Source organism: Scylla paramamosain, chromosome 21, assembly GCF_035594125.1.
Source record: "Scylla paramamosain isolate STU-SP2022 chromosome 21, ASM3559412v1, whole genome shotgun sequence".
In the NCBI taxonomy this organism is placed as follows: domain Eukaryota; kingdom Metazoa; phylum Arthropoda; class Malacostraca; order Decapoda; family Portunidae; genus Scylla; species Scylla paramamosain.
In genome coordinates, this window is record NC_087171.1 from 15158267 (window position 1) to 15169292 (window position 11026).

The following is an 11026-nucleotide window of genomic DNA, read 5'->3' on the forward strand; positions in this document are numbered from 1 at the left end:
AACCAGCAGTACACAAGGTTCGGCCACGTTCACCTCCACAAGGCATGGACCAGGCTCTGGAGCTGGAACTGGAGCACACGGACCTGGCTCAAGCAGTCGCCCTTCTACTGGTTCAAGTGGTTCCTACACTTCATCTACTTCAACTGGTAGACGTCCAGGAACCAGCGGTACACAAGGTTCGGCCACGTTCACCTCCACAAGGCATGGACCAGGCTCTGGAGCTGGAACTGGAGCACACGGGCCTGGCTCAAGCAGTCGCCCTTCTACTGGTTCAAGTGGTTCCTACACTTCATCTACTTCAACTGGTAGACGTCCAGGAACCAGCGGTACACAAGGTTCGGCCACGTTCACCTCCACAAGGCATGGACCAGGCTCTGGAGCTGGAACTGGAGCACACGGACCTGGCTCAAGCAGTCGCCCTTCTACTGGTTCAAGTGGTTCCTACACTTCATCTGCTTTAACTGGTGGACGTCCAGGTTCAGCTACGTTCACCTCCACAAAGCATGGAGCAGGTTCTGGAGCAGGTTCTGGATCTGGAACTGGAGCACACGGACCGGGATCAAGCAGTCACAGCTCAACTAAGTTCGGAGGAACTTCTGCAAGTGGATTATCTGCACACAGGCCGGGATCAAGCAGTCTCACCTCCACGAAACACACTTCATTTGGAGCCTCAGTTCGTCCCTCTACTGGTGCTGGTACTGTTGGCACATTTGGCTCCACCAGACACTCTTCTACTTCTGGTTCTGGAACGGGAACTGGAGTATATACTCCAGATGGTAGTGGTGCTTTTGGTCCCTCAAGACTCACTTCTGCTAAATTAACTCCGACCGTGACCGGTACTGGTTCTGGTATAGGAACTGGATCCTTCCGTCCAGGTTCTACAGCTTCTACTAAACAAACTTCTACAAAATTTGCTACATCCGTGACGGGTGCTGGTTCTGGAACAGGAACTGGAACATTATCTTTATCTGGAACTGGCACCGCTTTTGGAACAGGAACAGGATCACTTACCTCAGGTTCTAGAGGACACACTTCTACTAAATTCACTTCATCTGTGGCCGGCGCTGGTTCTGGAACAGGAACTGCAACATTTGGTCCTGGTTCTATTGGATCTACAAAACATACTTCTACTCCATTCACTTCATCTGGTACTGGAGCTGGATCTGGAGCATTTGGTCCAGGTTCTACTGGTTCCACTAGACACACATCTAGCACATTCACATCATCCGGAACTGGTACTGGTCCTGGAACCGGGACAGGAGCATTTGGCCCAGGTTCTACTGGTTCCATTAGACACACTTCTACTACATTCACATCATCCGGAACCGCTGCTGGTTCTGGAACGGTAACAGGAACAGGTCCTGGTTCTACTGGTTCCACAAGGCACACTTCTACTAGACTCACTTCATCTGGAACTGGCGCTGGCTCTGGAACAGAAACTGGAGCATATACTCCTGGCGCCTATGGTTCTGGTTCTACCGGTTCCACCAAACAAACGTCAACTAAATTCACTTCATCCGTGAGTGGAACCGGTTCTGGAGCGGGAACTGGAGCATTTGGTCCTGGTTCTACTGGTTCCACTAGACACACCTCTACTACATCCACATCATCTGGAACTGGAGCAGGGACAGGAACATTTGGTCCTGGTTCTACTGGTTCTACAAAGCATACTTCTACATTCACTTCATCCGTGACTGGGGCTGGTTCTGGGTCGGGAACAGGATTTACCGCTCCTGGTTCAACTGGTTCCACCAAGCACACATCTATTAGATTCCCATCATCCGGAACTGGCACCGGTGTTGGAACAGGTACCGGATCATATACTTCTGGTGCCTATGGTCCTGGTTCCACAAAGCATACTTCTACTAAATTCACTTCATCCGTAAGCGGTTCTGGTACTGGAACAGGAACTGGAGCATTTGGTCCTGGTTCTACTGGTTCCACAAAGCATACTTCTACTACAGTCACTTCATCTGGTATTGGCGCTGGCTCTGGAACAGTAACAGGAGCATTCGGTCCTGGTTCCACTGGTTCCACTAAACACACTTCTACTAAGTTCACATCATCCGTGACCGGTGCTGATACTGGAACAGGAACTGGAGCATTTGGTCCAGGTTCGACTGGTTCTACAAGGCATACTTCTACTACATTCACTTCATCTGGATCTGGTGTCAGGCCTGGAGCAGGAACAGGAGCATTTGGTCCTGGTTCTACTGGTGCTATCTCTGGAGCATTTGGTCCTGGTTCTACTGGTTCCACCAAACACACGTCAACTAAATTCACTTCATCTGTGAGTGGAACCGGTTCTGGAGCGGGAACTGGAGCATTTGCTCCTGGTTCTACTGGTTCCACTAGACACACCTCTACTACATTCACATCATCTGGAACTGGTTCTGTCTCTGGAGCACTGGGTCCTGGTTCTATTGGTTCTACAAAACATACTTCTACATTCACGTCACCTGGAACTGGAATAGGAACTGGAGCATTTGGTCCTGGTTCTACTGGTTCCACAAAACACACATCTATTAGGTTCCCATCATCCGGAACTGGCACCGGTGCTGGAACAGGTACTGGATCATATACTTCTGGTGCCTATGGTCCTGGTTCTACCGGTTCCACAAAGCATACTTCTACTACAATCACTTCATCTGGCACTGGTGCTGGCTCTGGAATAGGAACAGGAGCATTTGGTCCTGGTTCCACTGGTTCCACGAAACACACTTCTACTAAATTCACTTCATCCGTGACCGGTGCTGGTACTGGAACAGGAACTGCAGCATTTGGTCCTGGTTCTACTGGTTCTACAAAGCATAGTACTGCATTCACTTCAACTGGAACTGGTGCTGGTACTGGAGCAGGAACTGGAGCATTTGGTCCTGGTTCTACTGGTTCTACAAAGCATAGTACTGCATTCACTTCAACTGGAACTGGCGCTGGTACTGGAGCAGGAACTGGAGCATTTGGCTCTGGTTCTACTGGTCCTACGAAGCATACTTCTTCTACATTCACATCATCTGGAACCGGAGTAGGGACTGGAGCATTCGGTCCTGGTTCCACTGGTTCCACTAAACACACTTTTACTAAATTCACATCATCCGTGACCGGTGCTGGTACTGGAACAGGAACTGGAGCATTTGGTCCAGGTTCGACTGGTTCTACAAGGCATACTTCTACTACATTTGCTTCATCTGGATCTGGCGTCGGGACTGGAGCAGGAACAGGAGCATTCGGTCCTGGTTCTACTGGTGCTATCTCTGGCGCATTTGGTCCTGGTTCTACTGGTTCCACCAAGCACACATCTATTAAGTTCCCATCATCCGGAACTGGCACCGGTGCTGGAACAGGTACTGGATCATATACTTCTGGTGCCTATGGTCCTGGTTCTACTGGTTCCACGAAACACACTTCTACTAAATTCACTTCATCCGTGACCGGTGCTGGTACTGGAACAGGAACTGGAGCATTTGGTCCTGGTTCTACTGGTTCTATAAAGCATAGTACTGCATTCACTTCAACTGGAACTGGCGCTGGTACTGGAGCAGGAACTGGAGCATTTGGTCCTGGTTCTACTGGTTCTACGAAGCATACTTCTACGACATTCACATTATCTGGAACCGGAGCAGGGACTGGAGCATTCGGTCCTGGTTCCACTGGTTCCACTAAACACACTTCTACTAAATTCACTTCATCCGTGACCGGTGCTGGTACTGGAACAGGAACTGGAGCATTTGGTCCTGGTTCTACTGGTTCCACAAAGCATACTTCTACTACAATCACTTCATCTGGCACTGGCGCTGGCTCTGGAATAGGAACAGGAGCATTCGGTCCTGGTTCTACTGGTGCTATCTCTGGAGCATTCGGTCCTGGTTCCACTGGTTCCACTAAACACACTTCTACTAAATTCACATCGTCCGTGACCGGTGCTGGCACTGGAACAGGAACTGGAGCATTTGGTCCAGGTTCGACTGGTTCTACAAGGCATACTTCTACTACATTTGCTTCATCTGGATCTGGCGTCGGGACTGGAGCAGGAACAGGAGCATTTGGTCCTGGTTCTACTGGTGCTATCTCTGGAGCATTCGGTCCTGGTTCTACTAGTGCAATCTCTGGAGCATTTGGTCCTGGTTCTACTGGTTCCACCAAGCACACATCTATCACGTTCCCATCATCCGGAACTGGCACCGGTGTTGGAACAGGTACTGGATCATATACTTCTGGTGCCTATGGTCCTGGTTCTACTGGTTCCACAAAGCATACTTCTGCTACATTCACCTCATCTGGTACTGGGGCTGGCTTTGTAGCAGGAACAGGAGCATTCGGTCCTGGTTCCACTGATTCCACTAAACACACTTCTACAAAATTCACTTCATCCGTGACCGGTGCTGGTACTGGAACAGGAACTGGAGCATTTGGTCCTGGTTCTACTGGTTCTACAAAGCATAGTACTGCATTCACTTCAACTGGAACTGGCGCTGGTACTGGAGCAGGAACTGGAGCATTTGGCTCTGGTTCTACTGGTCCTACGAAGCATACTTCTTCTACATTCACATCATCTGGAACCGGAGTAGGGACTGGAGCATTCGGTCCTGGTTCCACTGGTTCCACTAAACACACTTCTACTAAATTCACATCATCCGTGACCGGTGCTGGTACTGGAACAGGAACTGGAGCATTTGGTCCAGGTTCGACTGGTTCTACAAGGCATACTTCTACTACATTTGCTTCATCTGGATCTGGCGTCGGGACTGGAGCAGGAACAGGAGCATTCGGTCCTGGTTCTACTGGTGCTATCTCTGGAGCATTCGGTCCTGGTTCTACTGGTGCTGGCTCTGGAGCATTTGGTCCTGGTTCTACTGGTTCGACAAGACACACTTCTACTAGACTCACTTCATCTGGAACTGGTACTGGCTCTGGAACAGGAACTGGAGCATATACTCCTGGCGTTTATGGTCCTGGTTCTACTGGTTCCACCAAACACACGTCTACTAAATTCACTTCATCTGTGACTGGTACTGTTTCCGGAACAGGAACTGGAGCATTTAGCCCAAGTTCTGCTGGTTCTACTAGACACACCTCTACTACATTCACATCACCCGGAACCGCTGCTGGTTCTGGAACGGTAACAGGAACATTTGGCCCTGGTTCTATTGGTTCCACTAGACACACTTCCACCAGAATCACTTCATCAGGAACTGGCCCTGGCTCTGGAACAGGAACTGGAGCATATACTCCTGGCGCCTATGGTCCTGGTTCTACTGGTTCCACCAAACACTCTTCTACTAAATTCACTTCATCTGTGACTGGAACTGGTTCTGGAACAGGAGCTGGATCACTCTCTACAAGTACCGGTGGTCATGGTTCTTTAACTCGACACTCTTCTACTCAGCATGGTTTCACTAGTACAAGACACAGTTCCAGTTCTTTCAGTTCATCCGGTGGCACAGCCCACGGTTCTAGTGGTACCTTCGGTACCATTGGATCTGCTCTTTCACCTGTTTCTGGATTTGGAGCTAGTGGTTCCAGTCATGGCTCCAAGATCAGTGGTTCTGTCCATAGTTCTAAAAGGCCCGGTAGCAGTGGTGTAGGTGATGGATCTTCAGGCTTCACTTCTCATTCCTTCGTGCCTTCCAACTACGGACCAGGTGAGAAATGTTCATAGTCATTTCCAGTATAAACTGAAGCATGATTCCATATTAAACATTCCTTTTCCTGTTTTACTTTCATACTCTGAATACTTGAGGATAAAACCTTTGTGACAAAGAAACAAATCACATATTAGGTACATTATTACATTCATCTTACTCTTTCTCTCGCTCTGTCTCCTCGTACCCTCCTCGGCCCCGTCCTTCGTCCCCAAGGCCACGACGGATTCTGCCCGGAAATCACCGATAAATGCACCGGCCCCAAACCCAAGTTATGTAACAACGACAGCGCCTGTGAGCCCGACGAAAAGTGCTGCTTTGACACTTGCTATTTCTACGGTAAATCCGAACATTTTGTGTGCAAGCGTTCCCTCAGACAGCCCCCTGGATGGTAGCCTCGAGGGTGGCACTCCTCTGAGACTGGCTGTCCGCCTGGCACTGTGTTCAGCCTCCTCTACTCGCCGCTTGTTCCTTTGTTGTCAACTTTTCCTGCTGTTAGGCAATAAATGAAATGATAAATAAGAAAATGAGTACATGAATAAAAAGATTAATCCCTCATCGATGAGTATTTTCTGATTAGCTGTAGAGAGAGAGAGAGAGAGAGAGAGAGAGAGAGAGAGAGAGAGAGAGAGAGAGAGAGAGAGAGAGAGAGAGAGAGAGAGAGAAGAATGGAAGGTGTGACCAAATAGAGGTATTTATACAATGCTGCTCTTTTGTCTTAAACATTTTGTAGAATATGCCATCACTACTTTGGAAAACTGTACAATATCCACACAAATCCAAATGCTTGTACACCGGACACCTACTATAGATCGATGTCTGAGCAGTAATTTTCCATACCGCAGCTAATTACGCACAACAATGATGCAATTTGTTATCACAGAGAGGAAAAATCTTTCTGTGGAAAAAAAAAAAAATCTAAAGAATGAAAATGAATAAAATATCGAAAGCTATAATGAAAACAGAACATCTTTCTTAAGTCTTTTATATTTCTCTCAGAATTGATTTCAAGATAGTGTTGGAAAATGTTCTCATGTAATCAAGACTACTTATTGTTCTTGTTTATTCATTTATTCATTTACTTATTTATTTATTTATTAACTGACTGATTGTTTATGCGCATGGAAAGAAGAGAAACATTTATAGGTTCGACTTAAAAAAATAAAGAGTATTTATTTATTTTTTCATTTATTTATTTTTTTTTTTTGTTTATTTTTTTTTTATTACTTCCAGGTTTCATTCACATAAACCACCAAAACTCTAGTATATCCCGAGTATCCTAAGGCCCAGACTACTCTCCCTCTATCTCTCTTCCCCTACTCCCGGCCCTGTGAGCGACACGCAGCAGTTATCAGGGCGACTCCCCAACGCATTCCTGAGGTGGGAGGAGGCATCGCAGAGAAAGAGAGTCCTGATAACGTCTTCTTTGTGTGTGTGTGTGTGTGTGTGTGTGTGTGTGTGTTTTATCACTATTACTATTACTACTACTGCTGCTACTTATTATTATTACTATTATTATTATTATTATTATTATTATTATTATTATTATTATTATTATTATTATTATTATTATTATTATTACTATTACTATTACTATTATTATTATCATTATTATTATTATTATTATTATTATTATTATTATTATTATTATTATTATTATCATTATTATTATTATTGTCATTATTATTATTATCATTATTATTATCACCACAACCACCACCACCACCACCACCACCATCAACACCAACAACAACAACAACAACAACACAGAAACATCATAACTAAAATAAAAGGGAAACTTTCACAAAACAAAACTGAACGAAATGCTGCAGGAGCGTCTGAGCACTAACGCGACCGTCACCAGGATGCAACAAGACCTCGAGTCCTGCCTCCCGCTGGTAGTGACGCAATACACTGAAGGCTGGAAGAGCGTCTGCTACCCACGGTCTTATTGCAGTGCTTACTGGAACGCTGCTTACAGGGAAGTGCTGCGTTTTTATGAAGGCCACGAGTTACTTTGTCCACCTCCGACCTCAGACCGCGTAAACATTGTCGCGAACTGAGTGAAAAGAGGTTTTAATGCAAATAACGGGAAATTGCTTGTTTTTTATTATTATTAAAAAAAAAAAGTGATTGCTACGACTTATTCTGTCCACAGTTAACCCCGTATAGATCGTTGCAAACTGACTTACAAAAAAAAAAAAAAAGGCCTAACTAAGATTTTAATGCGGATTACGGGGAAGTGTTTGTGTTTTCATGAAGGCTACGAGTTACCATGTCCACCGCCAGCCGAGTAAACATTATAGCGAGCTGAGTGAAAATGAAGCGTTACTTAAGACTAATATTTTAACGCGGATTACGGGGAAATATTGCGTTTATTTTTATGTACGAGTACACAACGAGTAACTCTGTGCCCCTTTCGACCACGTAAACACTGTCGCGAACTGACTGAAAGCGAAACCTTACTTTCTAACTTACTTACAAGGTAAAATGTTTTTAATCAAGACGACGTAAAATTCATATTCTCAGATGTGTCTGTATCTCATCTCGAGCACTTTTCAACAGGGTGCAGTAGAAGTTCCTGAAGTTTTCAATGGTGTTTTCAGGATTCTTGATATACTTTATCAAGGATTCTCCGCGTCGTCAATGAGAAAAGCTCTCTTGATAACCTGACTAATCACCTCTGTGGATTTTGAAACTGGTCCTTATGAGAGAACAAAACGTTTCAAAATACAGGTCTTAAGGGGAGTATTTTAGTCCTTATAGTGGTCCTGTATCTCGAAGATTTTCCCTTTCGAGTGGTTGAGGAGAATGGAGTGTTGGTGATCTTACAAATGATTAGGGTATGCAAGGTCTTCCCCCTCCTCTTTTTTTTTTTTTGGCACTAGTGGCTGAAAAAAGAAATTGATAGGGGGGGTTGGTTTTTCTTCTTATTGACTAACGGTCAGGTTCTCCGCAGTAAAAGATTATTTCGAGTGGTAAGGCTCAGATTTGGAGGAACGCAGTACTGTCTGAAATAAACTTTTCCTCAAGCTTTCTGGTGGGGGTAGGAAGAAGCACACTAAAGTTTACAATTTATTATAAGATACGCTTATTATATATTTGACGTGAGAAGGGGAATAGAAAGAAGTTTGTACGTAGTGTGTGCTGGGGGAGTGGGTTGCTGGAGCACTCACAGGATAACGCACAGAACAAAGCTTAGAACAGTCACGCTCAACCAGATACCCTTTGCATCACTATAATCACAACAGTCTGAGTGGCAAGACATTCTGTACGTTGAGTGCTACGTTAGGAGTTCCATCCCCAGTCGATCTCTCAGTTCCTCATTGCTTCAAAATCCGAGGCAACGCAGGAGTGTACGTGTGGGGAGTGGAAGAGTAGGAGGTAACACTATATTCCTGGAACAGACAAGTCACGGTAACCATAAGACACTCCTTCTTTCCTTCCCTTATACTCCTCCTCCTCCTCCTCCTCCTCCTCCTCCTCCTCCTCCTCCTCCTTCATACCTCCCTGTCTCCTTTATACAGAGGCCATAGGGTCAGGGGAGGTGGAAAAGCCCGTGTGGGGGAAGAGAGAGAGAGAGAGAGAGAGAGAGAGAGAGAGAGAGAGAGAGAGAGAGAGAGAGAGAGAGAGTAGTGGTGCTAGTAGTAGTAGTAGTAGTAATAGTAGTAGTTGTAGTAGTAGTAGTAGTAGTAGATGGTGGTGGTGGTGTTAGTGGTAGTGATAAAGAAAGAAAAAAAAGAAAGTAGAAAAGAAAAGAGCATAAGAGGAACTAATATGACGAGAGAGAGAGAGAGAGAGAGAGAGAAGAGGAGAGAGAGAGAGAGAGAGAGGAGAGAGAGAGAGAGAGAGAGAGAGAGAGAGAGAGAAATGTGATGACGTCCTAAAACAACACGTACTTCAAAACTTCTGTACTTTCCACAAACTTTATTTCTTTCGCCACTTCAAGACAACGTACATCCCCCTTCAGATGTACCAGCACTTGGAGATAATTAATGACCTTCTCTCCACCTCGCTTCCCCCGAAAATACATCTTGAAATGTAGGTAAAAATTATCAAACCTACTACATATTTTCCCATGATCAACTACGTTCTGTCTGAAAGTTTGCGAATATAGAAAATGTGTGCAATATAACGAGGAATATTTTATAGTGCTCGCATGGGTGAGTAGTAGTAGTAGTAGTAGTAGTAGTAGTAGTTTGTTGATGTTGTTGTTGTTGTTGTTGGTGGTGGTGGTGGTGGTGTTGGTGGGTGGTAGTGGAGTCGTTATTGTTGTTGTTACTGCTGCTACTGCTGTTGCTGTTGTTGTACTAGTAGCAGCAGCAGAGGTAGTAGTAGCAGTAATAACATATTAGAATTACCACTATTACCGTAACCACTGCGCCAAACAAACACACATAAACAAACAACAACAAAAATCACAAGAAAACAAAGTAAAACATCAAAGTGACCTTGAATAAGCCACACTGGTTGACAGCTTGATCTGACGTGGGAAACCCGATTCGTCGAAGTAAGAAGGAAGAACACCAAGTCGCGAAGTGTTGAAACCAAGAAGCAAAGCGTCCTATTAACCATTCGTCAGGTAAGTCGTGGTGCTTAGAGGGAAATTAGAAAGGGAAGGTGGTAGGTGTGAGGTGGGGGGACGTGCTGGCGAGCTGGGGGCAGGTCAACGTTCCATAGTGGCCTTTGCAACCCGGAAGAGAGAGAGAGAGAGAGAGAGAGAGAGAGAGAGAGAAGAGAGAGAGAGAGAGAGAGAGAGAGAGAGAGAGAGAGAGAGAGAGAGAGAGAGAGAGAGAGAGAGAGAAGAATCTGTCATTTTATCTAGCATTACTACTACTACTGCTACTGCTGCTGCTGCTGCTGCTACTGCTACTACTGCTACTACTACTACTACTACTACTACTACTACTACTACTACTACTACTATTACTACTACTACTACTACAATAACAACAAAACTGCAACTATTCCCAATCCTACTCCTTCCACCACCAGCATCCCCACCACCACCACTACCACCATCACCACCGCCACCGCCACCACCACCACCACCCTAACTTCTAAAATCGAGCCTTACAGCAAACTACAACCAGCAAGGACACAAGCGACACCACCTGCAATAAGATGACACCACGTGACTTAGAATCTGAACTGTACCGCATTACGAGTCTCTGTATCAGGAAGTCAAGGAAGAGGAAAGGGAAACAGAGACGGGAATATAGTTCAAGTTGTGAGGAGTCAAAGGTGCCAGTAGGGGAAGGGAGAGAGCAGGTGGGAAGGAAGGTAGTGGTGGTGGTAGTGGTGGGTGTCTGTTCAAGGTGAGACAGAATAAGGGCGTGAAGTAAAGGTGTGACTTGAATGCAGATAGATTTAAGGATTTATGA

General features: G+C 45.4%; 1 protein-coding gene across 2 annotated transcripts in view; it reads left to right on the forward strand.

The window, feature by feature from the left end:
* The window catches only part of LOC135111081 (fibroin heavy chain-like), a 9473-nt gene extending 3273 nt beyond the window's left edge, over positions 1 to 6200 (forward strand). The window contains exons 4-6 of one of the 2 annotated variants that reach the window (XM_064024011.1): positions 1 to 3257; positions 4038 to 5642; positions 5859 to 6200. The exon at positions 1 to 3257 is cut by the window's left edge and continues 921 nt beyond it. In XM_064024011.1, the coding sequence (XP_063880081.1) occupies positions 1 to 3257; positions 4038 to 5642; positions 5859 to 6037 (5041 nt within the window). In that variant the 3' untranslated portion in view covers positions 6038 to 6200. Of the gene's footprint in view, positions 5643 to 5858 lie in introns of both variants that reach the window. The other variant, XM_064024010.1, reaches the window with a different exon arrangement.
* The last annotated feature ends 4826 nt before the right edge of the window (positions 6201 to 11026 follow it).